Source organism: Stylophora pistillata, chromosome 14, assembly GCF_964205215.1.
Source record: "Stylophora pistillata chromosome 14, jaStyPist1.2, whole genome shotgun sequence".
Lineage (NCBI taxonomy): Eukaryota > Metazoa > Cnidaria > Anthozoa > Scleractinia > Pocilloporidae > Stylophora > Stylophora pistillata.
Genome location: NC_142532.1, coordinates 5,178,810 through 5,200,283, shown reverse-complemented (window position 1 = coordinate 5,200,283; position 21,474 = coordinate 5,178,810). Strand labels below are relative to the sequence as shown.

The 21,474-nt window shown below is 36.8% G+C and overlaps 4 protein-coding genes and 1 pseudogene across 5 annotated transcripts; 2 read left to right on the top strand and 3 right to left on the bottom strand.

Moving 5' to 3' along the window:
* Nucleotides 1-908: 908 nt before the first annotated feature.
* LOC111327562 (alpha-2B adrenergic receptor-like) lies at nucleotides 909-3,094 on the bottom strand. The gene has a single exon (XM_022931773.2). The coding sequence runs from the start codon at nucleotides 3,001-3,003 to the stop codon at nucleotides 2,119-2,121; it is 885 nt and encodes a 294-aa protein (XP_022787508.2). The 5' UTR covers nucleotides 3,004-3,094; the 3' UTR covers nucleotides 909-2,118.
* A 2,559-nt stretch (nucleotides 3,095-5,653) lies between these two features.
* LOC148716203 (melanocyte-stimulating hormone receptor-like) lies at nucleotides 5,654-6,867 on the top strand. The gene has a single exon (XM_088746019.1). It carries the CDS (start codon nucleotides 5,962-5,964, stop codon nucleotides 6,865-6,867), a length of 906 nt encoding a protein of 301 aa, XP_088602145.1. The 5' UTR covers nucleotides 5,654-5,961.
* Nucleotides 6,605-9,089, bottom strand: LOC148716202 (melanocyte-stimulating hormone receptor-like). Of its 2 annotated transcripts, none has more exons than XM_088746020.1 (2): nucleotides 8,581-9,089; nucleotides 6,605-8,499 (listed from the first exon to the last, which is right to left on the bottom strand). In XM_088746020.1, the coding sequence occupies exon 2, from the start codon at nucleotides 8,393-8,395 to the stop codon at nucleotides 7,499-7,501; it is 897 nt and encodes a 298-aa protein (XP_088602146.1). In that variant the 5' UTR covers nucleotides 8,396-8,499; nucleotides 8,581-9,089; the 3' UTR covers nucleotides 6,605-7,498. The 2 variants fall into 2 exon arrangements, with proteins under 2 accessions (XP_088602146.1, XP_088602147.1); XM_088746021.1 differs by having other exon boundaries at nucleotides 8,937-9,089.
* Nucleotides 9,090-9,901: 812 nt separating this feature from the next.
* On the bottom strand, nucleotides 9,902-12,056 carry LOC148716201 (melanocyte-stimulating hormone receptor-like; annotated as a pseudogene).
* Nucleotides 12,057-17,082: 5,026 nt separating this feature from the next.
* On the top strand, nucleotides 17,083-18,785 carry LOC111327580 (melanocyte-stimulating hormone receptor). The gene is made up of 2 exons (XM_022931794.2): nucleotides 17,083-17,355; nucleotides 17,621-18,785. Exon 2 carries the CDS (start codon nucleotides 17,687-17,689, stop codon nucleotides 18,590-18,592), a length of 906 nt encoding a protein of 301 aa, XP_022787529.2. The 5' UTR covers nucleotides 17,083-17,355; nucleotides 17,621-17,686; the 3' UTR covers nucleotides 18,593-18,785.
* The last annotated feature ends 2,689 nt before the right edge of the window (nucleotides 18,786-21,474 follow it).

Here is a 21,474-nt window from a genome sequence, read left to right as displayed (position 1 = left end):
GCATTATTCTTTGAAGGACATACTTGCATTTACATCAACATTGCATTTAGATGGTGATTAAAAAAAAAAAACAGATATATCTTTATTCTGTTTTTGGTTTTCTTCTCTCTCTACAACCCCCGTGACAAAGACATTCTTTCTTTTAATTTACGTGATATTCTTTATCTTTCCTGTATTACTGCAGTTTGAAAACAACATTTCACAAACGATATGATGACTTGCTTTTTTTGAAGCAAATGATCAGTACACTGTCTATAATCCCCGAGGTACTCTCGAAATTAGCAATTAACCCTTTACTTTCGAAATTATTATGTAAGTTCTCCATTCTGTTCTCTTAACTTTTCTTATGTTACTCGAAAGAAGAATTTGTCGAACAATAGCGGGCTTTTCGAGTTTGAAATTGTATCCCTTATTCTTTATTCTCATTACAGCGATGACTGATTCAGGGGCGATACAATTATTAGATGCTTATCATACTTAGGAGCAACAGGCTAAAAGACATGCAGTTCACTAATAATATTTAAGCGATTCAAATTTTTTATACGGGAAGAAAGTCCATGTGCTGTCTTTGTCTTACTTTAATGAAGAACCAGTGCAACGCAAGCGACGAACCTTTTTCAGTTTTAAAATTGCTGTAACAGTGACTAGGTGCGTAAGAAATTCAATGTTTTGTCTGGTTGTCTGAGTGTGTTTTCTAATATTCGAACGGAAATTGTTCATAAAACTAAGCTATGATAATATTGCAAACTCATGGCTCGGTGTATGTAATTTTTATAATTCCATCTTCATTACCGTGAGTGAATGTTTGCGTAAATTTCTCTGAAAAATATTGTACAGTTTTGTGTTATATATTTATTTAATTCATATATATGGGCACGTTGATGCTTGATTAGTGAAGAGACGAACACTTATTGAAAAAGAAATATATATTATACATCACGATATTAAACGGTTGATCTCGACAAGGCGTCATTATCTAAGCTGTTCTTTTTCATATTTTCATCAATCATATATTTATACGTTACACTGATCACGGGAAGGGAGCAGCTCACAGGATATCACTCAAACTGTGCAAATCTATGGGAATATCGGAAAGCGCATTACTATGGTAATGTATTGAAACCGATATTTACGACAAAATGAACAAAGCATTATTGCCGGAAATACGTCGTTATTGTGACTGAGAAAAAGCAAATTTCTGCTTGGTAATGGGTGCTATAGCAGATATCATTTAGCGTCGTGGGAAACAAGGAAAGTATGGATCTGTACTAACCTTAAACGTTGACTTTAAACTTTGCCACAGAGGTTGCACTCTGTCAAATCGCCAAAAGGGCAGTTATTAAAAAAAAGTTTTGATTTGAGCTCCTTTCACAGTTGTAACTCATATTACTAAAGAAGTAGAAAATATGCCGTTCACAACCACAAACACAACGCACAACATTTCAAGCCCGACAGTATTCGCAACATTTCTCCCAATTCAAAAGATACAACATGTACAGGTCACTCATGCGGCCTCTCTATGGACTGATTACTTTTAGAAACACAGTCGGCAGTACACTCACATAGAACACAGAACGAAACAATATCAATGCCATGTCAACTTCAACAGAATAAAAGCCAAAAGTTTTTCGAATCATTGGTAATGCCATACCATCATAGAAACCTCTTTCAAGTTGGCTTATGTCAATAAAACATTGTTTTTTAAAAACCTTTTTGCGATCAATATGAAAGAAATGCGTCATGGATGGTGCATCTCGAAAAATAAAATGACGCAAATCTCTTCGGGTTTTCAATTCCTGTTTGTCTTTCCTATCCTCAACAATTATAGTTCTCTGATGTTTGTCTTCCTTTACGGCCAAAGTATGATTTCAATGTTTCTTTCCATTCAAAGTCAATTAACTCGATGTATCGTGACTTTTTGAAAATCCATTATGGTGGGGATCGAACTGTACCCTCGACCATTATCGCCCTTAGTGGTTCATGAATAACTCTTTGATGTTTGTCTTTGTTTCCAAAGTATAATTTCAATGTTCCTTCTATTCAGAGTACGTTATCTTGATGCACAGGGACTTAAATAATTTACTCTTATGAGGATTGAACTGTTTTGATTCTTCCGTTTTAGGACTGTTTACCCAATATCTTCTGCACTGTTTTTGTCACTGCTTTACGTAACGTGCCAATTCGCCAGCAGAACAAAACCGGGTTAATAGACGAATTCATGAAAACTGCAGTCGTTGCGAAACCCCAAGCACTATCCCAGTTTTCAGTTACGAGATACAAGGTCATAGCAATAGACATTGGCATATAAAAAACAACCATGACGATAAAGAACACGAACGAATTTAACGCGCTGGTCTTCAGCTGTTTGAAGTTAGAGAGATTTTCTGTGGTTGAAGCTTGCACCGCTTGCTGTAGAGTACTGATCTGAAGTTTTTGACGTTTGACTATTCTATAGATCCCAATGTAGGCGACAATTGATATCAATAAAAATAATCCCACACCAAGAGCTATGAGGAAGAAATACACTAGTGGATTTAAATAATAAACACCTGAAAGAAGGAATATTAAAAACCAAATTATTGCTATCGTGTGTACAGTTCTAGACTTTGTTACAAGAGATGGATAACGCATATGGAAGTGAAGGGCCAAAAATCGATCCACACTGATGGTCGTTATGGTGCAAAGAGAAATCCCACATGCGGCAAAGGACACCGTGAACCACAGACTATCCAAAAGCTCGTTCCTTGTGAGTACAGATGCTATATAAAGAGGTTGAATTAACGTGCCAACTAAGAGATCGGAAACCGCCAGGCTACAGAGAAGCAAAATGGACGATGAACGAAGTGACGGTGTTTTCAAGATAGCAACGAGTACCAATGCGTTGCCAAATATGGAGAGAATCATCAATGGGACATTTAAAGCACAGTTTACGATGACGGTAATTTCGGGTTGTGAGGAGTTTTTTGCGACTTGTGAACCATAAAATCCTGCACCACTGGGCATGTTTGAGTCTTGGAGATCGCTGTTCTATTTCATGTCTTACTGTGCTCTAGTGAAAAGGAACTAATGCTTATCATTCATCTTTCGAACTCAATTTGGAGTGTTTTCTTGTAATATCACTCTGTCAAGTTTTATGACATTCGATATCTTTTTATGGCATTTGATATCTATTTATGGCAAAGGCGAAAAAAGTTGAGTGCCAGCGCAATATGCACTTCGAAAGCAAACCTTCATATCAATGTTTTGTTTCTCTGAATCTATTTTCTTTTAATAGCATTAAAATCTAACATTTCGTTTATAAACAGCTTACATTTTATTTAAAATGCATTTTTACACCTGGATTCCTTTCAAGATTTCGCCGTAAATGTCAGCAATTTTCTAATAGAATTATGACAATAGGAACAACCATTTGACAGAAACTGTAAGCCACATTGATTCAAGCGTACGATATGTTTCGTAATTAATTACTGTTTATTCAAGTCTATCACGAACTGTGATTTTGAACTGCAAATTTTATTACCTGCTTGTATCCATCAAAAGAACAGAAAATGACCAGAAATGAATTCTATCTGAGTAAGTCGGAATTGATTTTTAATATAACCACATTCTTGGTAAAGCTGGGTGGGAAACAGATCATTAAGATGATATCATAAAGTGATCACCGAATCACGTTCGAAAGAAGAGTTCCTCACCAATCCGCGTGATGGGAAGAGACAAGCCTTTCTTTTCATGCGAAGCCATGAGAAAATAAATATAACAATATTTTAAGATTTGAAGGACACCCTCTATAAATGCATCACATTTTGTTAAGTGGCATTAAAAAAAATGGTCTTATGTAGGCTTATGATCACTCTCATTGAACAATCAAACACTGAATCTCATCGTCCTGCGTGCAGTGAAGTTTCCTCTTTGATAACTCAAACATTGTCAAATCTGATCACGTTTCAATGACATCTCAGCCGACATACTCACTTAGAGATCGAGTAATTTACACGATATTTGTTGTTGCAATTTCAAAAAATACATGTGATTTGGCTTTTCCGGAAGATTTTTATTCCAAATTACGATTTTTGTGGGCAGGCCATGCTAAATCTCTGTGTATGTCGATATTATAAAATACGCAGGTTTCCCTATGACGTCACACCATATGATAAACATACTTTCGATAGCTAGGCTCGCACCAGGATATTGTGAGCGTTTGACAAGACAATTAAAAGTAGCCACAAATTATGACCAGAACTGGTTGATGCTCAGGATCTGAAAATTTGATTCGAAATTCAGTCCCGGTCCAACCAGTTTGATTGCGCAATGATGGTGCAGTTTCATTTTTCAAAAGTCATACGAAAGGATGTAGTCATACTGAATACGGAAAGACAAATTTTTCTTTTCTCGACTAACTGAAAACTGGGATTGGACTTGGGGTTTCCATAAAAATGCAAAAAAAGAACTCGGCCAATATCCGGTCATCTTGACCTCACGCTTGGTTAATAACGCATACATACAGCCCGATCTTCAGAAGAATATATTACTAAGTATGGATACATCATTTTACCATGTTTTTATCTAATCATCATCATCATAATTTTTTTTCGCCTCTAAAAATTTTGGTTATAGCCAGAGAACAATGTCAATTAGTATGAGTCAATGAACTTTTTATTTGAAGAAAAAAGCTGCAAACGAAGGTACGGAGCCTAATCAAATGCATCTTTTTTCCTTTTTCTTTTTTTTTTTTTCAAAATCTTTCTTTACAGTTTTGCTTTCTTTGTATCACATCTTTTATTATTTCTCTAAAGCCTGAGGAGATTTTTAATCTTTCTATCATAATTATTGAAACTTATCTTTACATTTGTGACATTAAAAGACTTGGATCCCACTATTAGAAGGTTAAAGAGGCAGGTGGGAAATGTCGAATTTGTAAACGAAAAAGAACTATTACAAATTTCCTCTTGTAAAGGGAACGCATAGATGGCAAAGAACGCATTGATGATGTCATTCCGCTATATTTTTTGTATTATCGATGATTTCGATAACAACTGGTCTCTTTCCTAATGTGAACATTGAATTTAGGATGCTGGTAATAAAGCTTAAATCTACCATTGCCTATATATATTACAGATGTTCACCTGCAAAGGAAATGATTAACCACAAAGAACGCATCGACAATATCAGTTATATTAATTTTGTACTACTGGTGATGAACTAGCCTCTGTCCGTTCGTGAACATTGAAATTTGTTTTTTCTGTCATTCAATTTTTCCAAGCTGTTATCCGATGGCCTCACAAAATTTTAGACATGTTAAAATGACGTTAAGACCACTTTTCACATGGTTCTTAAACAATATTTACCAGTCACTTTTGTTATGCTAAAAAAGTCAATGGCAGTAATAGGGAGCTAAGGTGCAAAATAAAAAAAAAAGCTTATAATTACCAAAACATATTGAACACCGACTCTCACGGGAAAAAACACAAGGGTTGTTCGCTTGATTCAGATCAAGGATGTGACTGCTCTTCGCGTCTTGAGAAAAATGTAAACACCTGGAAGTTCATATATCTGAATTTTCTGTCGTGTGAATACTTTGAACTGGGAAGAGTGAACACACAGGGACCAGCAGCCGACTAATAATAAGAAAAAATTATTATTTATTCTTTTTGTCTTCCTATGTGAAAGGAAGGGAAAACATCTTTTCAGAAAAAGAATTCGTTACTTTAAGACCCAAATATTAGGGCTTCAGCAAAGATCAACTTATCGTCGAAGTGCCAGGGCTTTCCGTCACCTTCTTCACAAGCTAATTAGCATTTTGCTCAAGACAAAATCATGGACTTAATTGAAAATGAATAATTTTTCCATGATGTTTCAGTCATTTAAGCGCCATCTTTGATTTATTTTTGGCAGTGTAAGCTTTGGTTGAATCCAGATGGTCAATTTTTCTGTTAAAGATCGAGTAAAACAGCTTCGTCAAAGATGAACAACGGAAACTTGAGCATCGCTAGGAATTCAGCTGACAAGAGATTCCAATTTCAAGCGAACGCATCGTCATATGGAAATATAGTAGTTATAAACTGCGTTATAAACGGGCCAATGATGCTTGTCTCCATTCTAGGAAACTGTTTGGTCTCCATCGCCATATGGAAGACATCGTTTCTTCGATCTCCTTCCACAATGTTCCTATTCAGTTTGGCTATTTCTGACCTACTGGTTGGTTTAATAGTTCAACCAGTTTATATCGCCAATTCACTAACAAACGTATATTTTCTAGAAATCCTTACAGCCTTGATGGCGTTTGCTGCATGCGGCGTCTCGCTCAGCACAATGGCCGCCATTAGCCTTGATCGTTTCTTGGCCCTCCATTATCATTTACGATACAACGCATTGATGACTTCGTTTCGTGCTACATTGGCGTTATTGACCACATGGGTGACAACTTTCCTTCTATCGTGCTTGATATTTTGGGACTCTTCGATTTACCTAGCTGCTACAGCCATTTTAATAAGTGCGTATCTGATAACCTCTGCTAATTTTTACGCTAGAATTTATCAGATTGTTCTCCGGCATCGCGCGCGGATTCAGCATCAAGAACCTGGCAATCAAGAGCTTTCAGTCGGACAACTGTCTCGTCAGAAACGTTTAATCAGAAGCGCCTTCAGCGCGTTTGTATTTTATATCTGTACTGTTATGTGTTATTTACCAAGATTTATATCGTTACCACTCACAGATCCTAGCACTTACAAGAACACAGATTGGGTCATGACAGATACCTTGATATTTTTTAACTCAGCTTTGAATCCTCTTTTATATTGCTGGCATCTACCTGATCTCCGCGCAGCAGTTTTTAAAGTAGCGAGGGAGTTTTTCGGTATGAAAAACTAATGGAAAAAGATCATAACAATTCTGCTTTGGATGCATTCACAAAGTGATGAAGACTGCAAAAGAAGGTGTCGTTGATTCTGAACTAAATTTTTTTTACTTAACTATTAATTCATTCATTTTTTTATGATATGCTATAGTAAATTTTACATCCCAAAATAACGCAATATAGACGAGGCAAGGAAGGGTTGATGAGGAAGATATAATCCCTTAAAACAAATGTGTGAGGGCAAAACCACTTTGCTTTCAGGTGCAAAAAGTATCCCTTGAGCATTTTGTTGCTGTCGCTACGGTGGCAGTCTGCGCAATTTTGAAATTTATCTTTCCACTAAGGTTTTTGGCTCATTCTTTCATTCTGTAAAATGTCGAAATTGTTTTGGAAACAGAACCAACCAAAAATAAAACAAAGTGAGAACGATTTGGGCTACTATATTCGGTTTAGGATGTATCTATGAAAAGTTACTCTCACCTGTCTTATTTGTCAAATGGTGAGATCGAGCCTAATTGATTCTGAACTAACCGCGTGCGTAAAAAGCACTACTTATTTGTGGGGTACACATTCAAGCGCGAAGGCGATCCATCTAGTCAAGAGGGAGAAACACGATACCTCTCTGTCTTTTCTCCTTAAAAACTCTTAGTTCCTTGGCGACGCTCCACATAAAATTTGTCTCACTGTTTTAGTTACTGCGATCCTAAGCTCTTTTAAGCGCCAACAATACAGAACTGGATTGACAGAAGAGTTTAAAAACACAACAGTATCCGCAAGTTCCCACTCCATCGACCAGAGCTTTTTAGAAATGACATTTAGTGAAAGAGAAACGATTAATGGCGAATAGCACACAATGATTGCAAAGTAGAACACAAAAGTGTTCATAGCGCTCCTTTTTAAACGAAGCATGTTCGTGTCATTGAGATCCAAGTTTTCCATTGCTTGTTGCTGAACATGAATCTGCATTTGATGCTGTCGAACTATTCGAAAGATCCGATAGTAAGAGTAAGTGGATATGAAGATGCAAACACAAATGGCGAAGGATATTCCCAGGAAAAAATAGTACCTTTTCCAGAAGTAGAATCCCGATAAAAGACCCACGCTAAGCCATATCAAGCCCGATATGTACAAAGCCCTTTCGATTGTGATTAGAGACGGGTATCTCATGTGGTAATGAAGAGCAGCGAATCTATCTACACTCACCGCAGTTAATGTACAGAGCGAAACACCACACATGGTAAAATGCATGATTTCTTCAAGGCAGGATCCGTTAAAAATTTTAAACCGTCTAGCTATGTAAAGAGGCTGTACCACAAGTCCAACAAGCAAGTCTGATAGAGCCAAACTGCAAAGCAAGATCGTAGATGGCGAACGAAGCGAAGGAGTTTTTAAGATAGTCCCAAAAACTAAAGCGTTTCCCATGATGGCACTCAGCATCAACGGAGCATTTAGGATCCCGTTGACTAAAGCAAACGTGTTGGGATTATTACTTTCTTCAAATTTTGAAGTCTCATTCTCCGCTGGTGTATTGGTCGTATTCATAGCTGGCAGCTTTATGAAATATCGAACTTCGAAAAGTTGTCTCTGAATTTTAGTTTGTGTTTTTCATAACCTCGTAATTTTAAAGAACTTGGCGGCGTGTGGCACTGAAATATAAAGTTTATACGCGAAAATCAGTCAGTCATCTACACATGAAAATTGTGACATGTAAAATGACACGAGCTTACATTGTGCAGGCGAAGATCTTCAATTACCATAAATTACAGCTTGCTTCAATTTTACTCTTTGTTTTCCGTCAGGAAACAAAACATAGCTCAAAGGTTTACAGATTAATCTGTTTTAATTGCATGACATAAACCAAACGCTTGCGGTTAGATTTTGCGTTAAAGAAATCACACGCTTACAAGTTTTAACCAAACGATAAGAGACTTGTTTGGCTAACGCCCCCTCTGTTTAATCTTAGTCGAAATTTGAATGCAAACAAAAGAAAGGGAATATGTCTGCAGGCCGTTTTTCCCCCGTCGAGTTATTGTTTAAAACCCATTAAGAAACGTTCCAAATTTCTCGATAATCACACAATTACCTAATAGGCCAACATATGCTCCTCGGAACTGCCAAACCAAATGCTAATATCCCCTGTAGAAGGAGAAAGCACAAATAGCTACTTCTTACAATGAATATTGTTTTGCATCGAATAGTTTTGTATTCATAGTTTGACGGCGTTGTGTTACAGACGAGTCATGCTACAAAAAATGTTATGTGCATGCAAAAAAAATCAATCTCAACGTCATTAGATAAACAACAGAGTATTTATTACTGGCATAAATTACTTGCGCAGCTGAATATATCATATGGTTTGAAATATAGACCGCTCATTGGTGCTGCAATACGGGCGGTGCTACCCACGCACCTCAAGCCTGCGAGCACTGAAAGCGGACACTATTTATGATCCCTTAAAGACCCTCAGCACGCTCTCGTCGATCATTATTTTGAACAGGCCTGCGGGCCTTGCCATTCGCAATGACAGCTCGCTTACATGTTATCGAAGGCCAGGCTATGAAATCGTCAAGCTAAAAGATGACTGATTTAATGGCGCACATCAAGGTCTGGGAAATCTCACCTTTTAGTATTATCAGAATAAGATGTTAACGGTTTTTTATGAAAGAAAAGGAATTTGAGTGATACTAGGGATAAACTGGAGTACAAGAGGAAGATATTATGCATGAAGAAAAGTAACAAACTTCAGTAATTTCAGTAACCGCCTTCCGGTTAGCTCAATGGATAGAGCACCGGACTGTTGTGCGGGAGGTCGAGGGTTCGAGCCCCTGCCGGACCAACACTCAAGGTTTTAAAATAATTGAGAAGAATATGCTACCTTTCTATAAAATCAAGAAATGATGAGATGTTCTTGTCTTCTCGGATAGGGACGAATAAATGGAGGTCCCATCTCCCGCAGAGTTAGGAGACGTTAATTTCTCACGCACGAGATTACTGTGGCATGGATGTTCTCCCCTGGGGTGGGGTGGGATGGGTGGGTTTGTTGGAGCTTAAACCTCGCAGGCGACCTATGTCCTATTGTTTCTGCTCCAGTACTTTGTACAAATCCTCAAATACTAATACTAACTGTTGTGAGACAATAATGTTCCCTTACGTGAAAATTAGATTAGATACACTATTTTGGATGATTCACATATCATACATTTGATTTCATTTTAAACATGTTATGTCAAACCAGTTTTAAGTGAATAAAAGTCAGCAGTAGAAAACTGAAAGACTAAATTTTACACAGGTGATCATAATTTTTATTTTCATTGAGCTAAACTCTAAGTCAGCAAAAACTTAGTTTAAGCAGCTTCTATCTAGGAAATAGCTTTAAATTTTGCTTGATAAAAGCGACTTTAAAACGTTTTAGCTTTGATACGAATGGGGTCAGCCTTGTTAAGTATACTACGACGGAAAAAAAAAGAGAAGAACTGGGAACTAGCTTCACCTTAGTCAGGGCAAGTTTTAACTGACGTTAATCATTTTTTTCATATATACTTATAATTAAGTATACAATTAAAGATAGCGGGTAAGTTCTCTTTATGCCGTCATTTTTGTATGTATGTAGAACTTTTTAACATTCATGAACACATCAACTATCCATATTTTGCTTTGCTTGCTTACTATCCGCTTAGCTCGGACTCAGCGAGACTTGAAAGTGGTGTCGGACATCTAAATGTTAAAGACAACAGCTCTGCTCTTAATTAATAAAAATGTTATCTCCAGAAGAAAACGAACAAAAGGGTTGGGATTTTAAGTTAAAGACAAATGATATCTGCCACATACCAACATACGCTAATAAAAATAACTTCTGAAAGGAGCTTTGACAATCGCCCGCACAGTGAACTTTTCGCACAGTAAATTTTTGCTCTTTTTTTTTTTTAATAAAAAAATCTCGTGCTGCACTTGCCCCAGTTCTATTGTCAATGTTAATTCAAGCTAAAATGAACGTTTGACAGTTTAGTTCATAACTGTTTCCCGAATAGCACGTAGACCCCAGCAATAGACGTCACGGGGTAGAGCTGATAAAAAAACCAATTTTTGTTCATGAAATAACAAGACAGAAAAATGAAATTAAGAGATTCGCGAACTTTTTTTTAAAGAGATCAATTTACACACGCCTTAAGAGCTTATGTCTTCTTTTTTCTTTTTCTTTTCTTTTGACTACGAAAAGTTAACAGCTACGTCATGTCAAATTCAATCGAAACCAATTGATTACCTGTTCAAATCGTACTTTTACAGTACATGCCTATATATTCATCACATGCACTTGATTGCTGTCCCTGATGAACAGTTTCCTCGCAGTCTGCATAACTGTTTCCCGAAGATCACGTAAACGCCAGCAATACAGGAATGGATTTATGGCCGAGTTCGTAAATATTTAAGTTGTAGTGAAATTCCATTCTTCCGGCCAAGGCCGTTGTGAGATGCCATGACGAGTCAATAACATATACATAGGAAGATAGCACATGACCAAGATTACATAAAAAACGAAAGTGTTTACAAAGCTCTTTTTCAACCGCAGTATTCGCATGTTTCTGGCAGTGGGAGCTTGCACGGCGTTTAGCTGAACATGAATCTGCTGATGATGTTTCCGAACAACCACAAAAATATAGATATATGAAACTGTCGAAATTATCAGACAAGTTCCTGTCACAATAGCGATCATAAGGTGATACGCAAAACTGTTCCAAAAGAAGAAAAGCGACGACAGAAAATTTACAAGCTCAATGATAGCTATGGCTGTATTGATCCGCAACTTCGTTATTACAGCGGCGTATCGCATGTGAAGGAGTAAGGCCAAGAATCGATCTACACTTATGGCTGTGATGATCAACAAAGAAACTCCGCAAAATGAATATGCGGCCGTGTCCCATAGGATGTCCAAACAACGGTCTCTCGTGAGTTCCTTGGCAATATAACGCAGTTGTGTGATGAGACCCACAAGAAAGTCGGAAACGACGAGACTTAGCAGTATCTGCATTGATGGTGTACGAATACAAGGTGTCCTCATAACAGCAGTCAACACCAAACCGGTACCCAGAATGGATATGAGAAGTAGTGGAGCGTTGAGAATGGTGTTTATGATAACAATGTTTTTATAGCCGGAGTGGCCTTCTTGTGAATGACATACATCACTGTAGCTCCTTTTAGCGATAAATCACAAATCCCTCTTGAGAAAGTGCTTCTTGAGTCCAAGTTACAGAACCCTACGTAATGTCTTCTTACTAGGGCGAAATCATGATAGTTTGCATGTTAAGTTTTGATGAGGGATCTTGCCTAATGGGCATTGTGTTTATTCAAGCTAAGGGTGCAGCTGGTTTTCACATTTTTTAGTAAGTGTTCTTTCAATTCTGGATTTCCAAGCCAACGGAAATTCTGAACATTTAAAATAGTTGATTTTTTGGACAATTTTAAAAACAGCTTGAACGAAAAGAAGAAGGTTGAATAATATTTCTACTTATTGAGATTTGTTGAAATAAACTGTTTTTTGTCCCTTCGTGGCAGAAAATGACTCCTCGGATATGCAATATCTGAAAGAAAAGTATCTGGAAAGGTGTTTATATACCTTGCAGAGAATTACTTATCAAGGAGTCGCTAATTTACATGGCATATTCGATAAAGGAACTGCAGGGGAAACTCCTAAGTTGTTTCATTTTATGTGGATATGTTCATTCTGACTGTTAGGACGCGAGGAACATAATGAAAATGGTGGCCAAAAACATCAAAGTTCTACCGCAAGCAATAGCACATTGTCAAAGTTGGAGAAACACATTAAGCTAGATATCCAATATATATCTTGAGTAGGATCTACCCGAGAGATAATCATGAAAATTCATATCCATCTTTTGTGAAAGTTTTAAAGGAGATTGACGCCTCTTTGAACCAAAAGACACACATTTACATTACTCTTCAGACTCCATGCGTGCAATAGTCAGAATGCATTTCTATTTGAGCCAAGATTATTATTTGAGTTAATCTTTTGTCCTTTCACGTTATTAGGATTACACCTTTAAGTTAGAAAAAAAAACAGTCGTCAAAAACGCATTGATTTGGTATATCCGTTATCAAGAGAACATGTTCTCGGGTTTTTAGTTCACGAGTGTTCTATTTACGCCGAAAAAAAACATCAAAGCATAATTATCTTTCTGCATAAAACTACCCGTCATTAAGTAAGTGAAGTAAATGTTCCTGAATATCAAACGACGACAATTTCATTGGTTAATTTCGACGGTCGTTTTTATCCCGGAAAATCCGTTATACGGCTAACAGTAAAATCTCCGTTTCTGGGTTTTCTTCTTGTTCTTTTACATGTAATCATCTTCTTTACCTAGATTCCCGCATCTGCCTTGCATCAATTCAACTGAATGAGAACAAACCACTCCTGTGCGGCCAAAACTTGAGACGAGAGAAAAGTGACTATTTATACATGTAAATCATGTCCTGGTAGGTTAGAGTAGAAGTCTAAAACCCTAGAAATTCTCTCTTTGACAACCGAGGAAAAATAATTTATGACATAGATATATGAACGAATTCATCTGTTTTCACAAATTTAAGGGCCAGCGGTCCATCCGCATACTAGGCTTTAGTCCCCTCGCATTAGTAGTTATATTTTGAGTTTTCGCGCGAAAAATGTCTTGTAGTTTATCGTCGTATGATCGTTATGCTGCATATTGTGTCCGATTAGATATTTAAATCGTCAGGTGTGTTTTACGTTGTCATTTCGCCGTTTTATTTCGTTCTGTTGTCATTTTATCATCGGTAGTTAGCTTTAATCTAACATAATTCTGCTTCAGAAATAACAGGTTACAACTGAATCGTATGGTTCGTGTAACCGTTTTGAAATTTTATCGGTGTGTTCGTTATAGCGTAAGTAAATAAGGCATAGCTACTCGCAATAGTGTTCTAAATGTATGGAGTCTCGTCCCGTCTTATTCTTCAACTTGAATTCAACTGTCTGATCAACTTTTATGTCATAGTAATCTAAGTAATGTTCTAAGTAATGTTTCCAATGTACCTAATTTGGTTTCAGTAAAGAACTTTGAATTTAAGGACATCTCAGTTGATTTTTGTGCGCAAGGAATTATCTTCTTTGAAAGTGAACAAGTCTTCAGGCCTCAAAGATATTCATACTCGTTTTCTAAGAACTGGGGCTGACGTCATTGCCGCACCTCTAACTTACATCTTGAACTTGTCGCTGAGTTCTGCTATCATACCCTGGTCATGGAAATCTGCTACTGTGATACCTCTTCATAAAGATGGTTCTGTCTCTGATCCTAATAATTTCAGACCCATATCCGTCTTACCAGTGGTGATGAAGATTTTCGAGCGAGTTGTTCACAGTCAGATATAACAGCATTTATCATCAAACAAGCTGCTCTCCTCCCATCAATCAGGCTTTAGACCCCAGGCCACTCTACGACGACTTGCCTCTTAGATGTTTCTGATTTCATATTGAAGAATATGGATCAAGGCTGCCTTACTTGTGGTGCGTGTGTTCTTGGATTTGAGCAAGGCGTTCGATTTGATTGATCATTCCATCTTGAAAACTAAACTTGCTCACGTTTGTATAATTGGAAACGCTTTACACTGGATTGATAATAATCTGTCTGGTAGAACTCAGTCTGTCTGCGTTAATGAAACCACCTCTGAGCCCATGGATTTGAACTCTAGTGTACCTCAAGGGTCCGTTTTAGGACCCTTGTTATTCCTTATCTTTATCAACGATCTTCTAAACTGTGTCTAGCAAAGCAAGGTTGTTTTATATGCGGATGACACAGCACTGTTCTTCGCCAACAGGGATGTAAAGATCATCGAACGTGTCCTTCAAGAAAAGCTTAGCTCCTTGAGCAATTGGTTCCGTGATAATGGTCCGATAGTTAACTGCTCCAAGACAAATGTCATGGTGTTGGGCACAAGTCAGCGTCTGGCTAAAGTTAGTAGGCCTGTCCTAAAAATGTCAGAATCATTTCTCCCGGTAAAAGACCTTTCTAAATACTTAGGAGTCATTTTTGATTCGAACTTGAACTGGCATGGACACATTGATACTATAGCTTCGAAAGTTTCTCGTAGACTTGGACTCTTGGGTAGAATTAGAAAATATATTAGCACTGATGTTTGAAAGCAATTGAGTAATTCGATTGTTCAACCATTATACGAGTATTGCGATATTCTATGGTCCAATTCAGATAAAACATATTTGAATAGGCTGTTAAGATTACAAAAACGAGGTGCTCTTATTATCCTTCAGCGTAAGATTGGAGAAGTAAGCTCTGAACAGCTCTTTAAGGAGTTACGTTGGTTACCACTAACTGAGAGTTGGACCTTCCACAAATGTCTTCAAGTTTTCCGCTGCATAAATGGTTCTTGTCCATCCTACTTATTGAATTTGTTTTCTCGTAATTTGGATATACATAGTTATTATACTAGGGGACGTAGTAATATTCATTTGAATAGGATTTCATCTAAATCAGGAAGTAGATCATTTTCTTATGCAGACGTTGAGCTTTTTAATGACTCACCAAATCATGTAAAGAATTCTGAATCGATAAGGAGTTTTACTTCAAACTATTGGTTTGAGAATTGATTGTATGTAATTTTAGTTGTATTTATACTTAGCTTTTATACTTATTTATTTATTTATTTAATTAATTCAATTTACTTATATGTATATTATAATTTATTCTGTACACAGCTTCAATGTTAATAAGTGACAACTTTTTTAATTCTGTGTACAATTAAGTTATTTATTTATTTATTTAGTTATTTATAGTGGGAACGCTAACTTCTGTATACATAAATTCAGTATAACTAATAACGTTCTCATTTCAAGGACACCTGTGTGTTCCAACTAATTTGTATCAAACTTTATCATTGTGACTGTTCAGTCGCTAATGGGAACCAAGCCAAACAGATCAGCGATAAATATCGGTTAAGCAGCGAGACCGATGTAAAGATGGCCGACTTTGACCGAATGGTGTATGTAGTTTTATTGTCGCGGCTGGCGTGGGCATTTGACTCAGCAAAGAAGACAATCCTGAACAAACAGTCCAAGATGAAAAAGCCAATCTCACGGTTTTATTACCTGTAAGTACACTAAGTTCCATGATTAAATTATAATAAAAGGAGACAGCTATTTATTTCATCAGCTCATAAAAAATCTATCAGCCAAAGAAATTAGCACCGATAAGAGTGAGTCACTTAAGAGAAGTGTAGTCGTTTGTCTCACGATGTGGTCACTTGGGATGTGGATCGCGACATTTCGGCTGCGTACTGCAAGTCTTCTTCGGGCGATGAGGTCGACTGAGTATGCGTCAACTATATGCTGCCGTGCTCAGTTGTGATTGGATAGAATTCCACGGCTGTAATAGGTGCATCTTTTGAATCAGGTTCCCTTTGTGGTCCGCTACCCTACGGCTCTCCTAAGGTTAACGTTGTGTTTTCGAAGGGTAAGTCAGTTGGGAATCATCTTGCATAATTGCGAGATCGTGTTATAATTAATTACATTTTTAAAAAAAAAAGCATTTAGCTTAGGGCTTTAAGAGAAATATTGCAAAATATTAAAAAATTTAAATCTATCAAGAGGAGTTGTTGTACAACTAAACGAAGGTATTAATAGCTTTTCTAAGATACCTGTAAGATTTTTTTAAGTCTTCAACGTAAAGAAAATTATTTATGATAAAATAAGGGAGTCAATTTGTTCTCCAAAGTCCAACTCACGGCTTTCAAACTAATGAAATGATTTTTTGTATTATTAAAAATGAGTAATTGAAACTCTACATAGCCCTTGCCTATCAATGAAATATTCAAATTTTGCTATCAAAATACAATTGAACTCCTTGGGTCCCTGACAGTTTCTATTGTCTTCTTCAGCTTAGTCAGTTAGAGCAATTTCGTGGTCTCTGGCATGGTCTACCTACCAGATTGTCGACATGGATGATCCTTAACGATAAATAATCAAACAAAGTCTCTGACCAATAAAGTAACTTCAGGATAGGACATGCAACAAAGATCTCGAAAAAAAAAAACAGGTGAATTTTTTATATCAGTCTCTTTGGTTACCTTCGTGCATATTCAACATCTCAAATATCTTTATCAATATGTATTCACTTTCGGACAGGTGCCATTTACTGAAAATCTTCCGTTTTTTAACTCAGCACGTAGCTAGCGCTAAATCCAAAGCTTGAAGTTGTTTATTTTCTTTTTAATGTTAGTTTTGACTCTCATAATCGAAGAAGAACAGTCGAAATATTTGAGCTTCAGTTAGTTAGATATTTAACAGGAAAGATTTCCCTATCCTGAAATGCCCTTTCAATATTTTAATCATTTTTAAAATTCTAATTTGGACATTGAATATGCAAAATAAGCTTAGGGTAGGCTACAATGATAAATGTTTGTTGAGAGACAAAACATCTAAGTTATAAGTTGACAAGAAACTAATTTAAAACAATTTTCTCTAGGTAAGAGAAGACGCATTTTTCCCTATGTTTTAGCGAATAGTGGCGGGCGAAAAACTATAGAGACGCATAATTTCCCTGTAGTTACTCCTTGTTAATTGATATGCATTACGTTTGTTTCTATGGAAGGGGAAGATATGATGCAGATCGCTGCCAAAAAGGGAACAAGGAAAAACGTACCATTGAAACGTCAAAATCTGAAAGGGGTATCTTTAACAAGACAAACAAAACTAAATTTGCAATTTATTTGAAAAGTATTTTTCTACAGGCATGGTGAAACGCACCTCAAGAAGCAAAAAGATATATAACGCACTTTTTTTTGGAAATTAACGCGATGATGAATATTACGGCCAACAGAGAGAATAAGACAACAGCTCAATCGACAGTTTTTCATGACCAGACGACTCGCGAAATCATCGCCATCGTAAATTTTCCGTTGCTGTTTGCATCTATTGTGGGAAATGCTTTGGTGCTGGTAGCCATGAAAAAGATTACTTCCCTTCAACCAAACCCATTGACTCTTGTCTGTAGTCTGGCTGTCTCAGATCTACTGGTTGGTTTTGTCGCACAACCGTTTTTCATCGGCGGTATATTAACTAGAAATAATTTTCTACAAAAACTCGCAGGAGTGGTAATAGGCTCGGCATGCTCGGTGACGCTTTGTACGATAACTGCAATAAGTGTGGATCGACTTATGGCTATCCGTTATCACATGAGATATGGTTCTTTATTTACCAAATCTCGAGTCAGATATACTGTGTTAACGATATGGTTGGTTAACGTACTCCTCTCTGCCTCTTATCTCTGGATAGAACACATATATAAATTTATCATGGGTATTGCGACTGTAATCTGTTTAACAATTTCAGCATTCTGCTATATTTTGATATACAGAGTGGTCCGCCTGCATCAATCCCAGATTCTAGCTCAACAAGTAGCAGTTCACACTTCTTCTTCTCAAAGAGACGGTACAGAGATGAGAAGTCTGCGTAGAAGTGCGATAAATACTTTTATGTTTTTCATATTTTTGATCATTTGTTATTCTCCAATGTATGTAATACTTTTTCTCTATGGATTGTTTATCATAGACTGGAAAATAGAATTCAACTTTTATACTACTTTAATGTTCATGAATTCTTCGATCAATCCATTCTTGTATTGCTGGCGAGTAAGTGAATTACGAAGGGAAGTCGTAAACACTATAAGACGAATGTTTTGCAAACAGACAGTGGAAAGCTAGAACTTTAAAGATGAGACCCTATCCAGCCTCTTCATGCGACGATGCGAACTGATTCGTTTATGGAGATCCCGCTTAGGATGGCTCGCCTCTCTCGATGTAACCTCGGAATACAGGTTATATTATGCAATGTTGTCTTTCTTACCGAGCGAAAACGTTTCAATTCCACAGAATAAATAAAATATGTAGATATTTATATGACTCGACTTTAATGGATTTAACCCGGCGGTTTAGGATAATGAGCCAATAATTGCGTCTCGAAATGTTCGGAAAGAAACATATCTTCGGGGCGGATCGTTGAGCAAGAATAGGCCTCACATTTTGTCTGTAAATCTTTTTGCCTTGTAAATTGTACTTTTAGCTTGTGTAATTATTTCTTCCTTAAACCTTTTTTGACAAGTCATTTGACTGAAATATTTCGACGCATTCACTACCCGTCAACACAAATTGTGCTTCTTTTAAATTTTCTATCTTTTCTTGACCCCAACTGAAGAATTCAGAGAACGATGAATTTAAATAAAATAAAAAAAAATTGGTGTTTAAGTAATTATAAAGGGATTCTCGGTTTTTGCGTTTTGGCTACTTCTTTTTTTAGATCGGTTTTTCGGCTTTTGTGCCAAAGAAACTTCGGTTTTGGTGTTCATTGCGGTTTTCGGATTTTCCATCTTTTAGCATTTCATAAATGGGAATTATGTGAATAAGAGTGCTTTTTACAACTTGTAAAACTCTGCATGTGTTTAAACTTAATAAAAAACAAGAGAACATAACATGATGGCAGCGTTTGAATGGGCTGGACATACGGTTCTTGTGTATCGTGCAAACGCGAAAACAAACGTATTTGAAACTCTTGAAAAACATCAGACGTTTGCAATCTAAACCTTCAAAACAATTCGTTAATAGAATTGAATACAAACATTGGGAACCATCGTTATCATTAGAATATAACAAAGATATATTTTTATTCTGACCTCAGTTGTTTACGAATTTGATCATACATTATGATAACGACAGGTGTTCATCTTTGTTTTCAGACTTGAATTCTGAAATTTATCCTAAAATAACAACTTACTGTTTCGTGCATGAGCTTCCAAAGTCAAAGCGCAATAATTGGGATAAAATTGCTGATATAGGTACTCAAGTTTGACATTTTTCGGTTCTTCTCTGAGATACCGCATGTTTCAAGCAGATTGAAGCACCCAAGACTTAATAAACTGTACAATATTGTATCATGGAAACATAAAGGGATCGATGGAGAAAAGAAAAGAAAAAAATTTCCTCATAATTGCCAACAGTTTAGCCCAGACTAGGAGTTAAAAACAAAAACAAAAACCTAAACATATATATCCCTGGGCATTGCGTATAGTTTTGAAATTGTTTTTCGTTTTCGTAATGATAAAACTAATACGCATAATCTTTTAAAAGTATGATGAAGTTTGCGCGGCACGAGTCGTTGTCTCCTTGGTAGCTCAAAACAAACAATGAATTCGCAAACTTCAAGTGAAGCTACTATTTTTTATTTTTTATTTTTTGAAGCACACACGAAAGGGTTTGTCGCAAATGCAAAGCCCCATCTACCGTTACGTGTTCTTTAATATAACATTTTTTTATAGGTAATGATATGTAAATCCGTTTTTTCGTGCAGTGAAATATGTGGAGAAGAAAACATTAATCGTAGTTATAGGATAACCTCTCACTTTCAAGGAATAAAACATTTGCCTAACAGCTGGTTCATGGCCTCCTATGCTAACGGCAGGAGCAATATCAGTCAAGAGTGACTTCGGGATGCCAACTACACGCAGAACAAACAAATCAACAGGCAGAGATAACAAAATGTCCCTGAATAAAGAAAACACATCATTGAAACCAAATCAGAACCTTAAGCTGTAGTTAATCGATGCTGATCTGATCCCGAAGACAACAAGTTTTAAAGGCGAGGGCCACGTACTGAATAGCAATAACTATATTTATAGGTTATTTCAGGGTTGGTGAGCGCGTACGATTTTTATTCAGAAGTTTTGTAAAACGAACGAACGAGCGCAGCGAGTGAGTTTGTTTTACACAACGGGTGAATAAAAATCGTACCAGCGAACTAACCGTGAAATAACTTATTTGTTATATACATACCGAGATTCATAAGCGAACAGAACTCAGAGATAAACATATCTTTATTTTCTTTCAAAGGAAAGCAACGAGCGGTCAAGCCGCCGTTCGGGAGTTGCACTGAAATGGCTTCCTTGTAAAATACTTCTTTACATCTAAATTATCAAGCGAAAATGCCGTTAAAAGGCAGAACTAGGTAGAATAGATTAAGACATCCTGAAAATATGTCGAAATAGTTCTATGGAAGTTCAAAATTTGAAATAAAGAAGTGAAAACCCGAAACTCAATTTTTTTGTTTTTGTTTCGCCTTTCAAAACAAGAAATTCGTGGAACAGAGCGACATCGTGTTCGGTCTTTTTCTTGGTATTTTCATTTTCCTGTTCGTCTATGAGCTCTTCTACTGATGAATCTAGGCTCTGAAAACGGTCAGTCTGATTTAAAGCCATCTTTCTAAAGAAAAATACGCCTAAGCTCTTAGAAATGGGCATATGGTATTTCGTGGACTGGACTGGACTGGACTGGACTAGTAAAACGCGGACTAGTAAAGCGTGGACTAGTAAAACGCGGACTAGTAAAACGCGGACTAGTAAAACGCGGACTAGTAAAGCGCGGACTAGTAAAACGTGGACTAGTAAAACGCGGACTAGTAAAACGCGGACTAGTAAAACGAGGACTAGTAAAACGCGGACTAGTAAAACGCGGACTAGTAAAACGCGGACTAGTAAAACGCGGACTAGTGAAACGCGGACTGGTAAAACGACAACAACAAAAAAAACAATTTCATA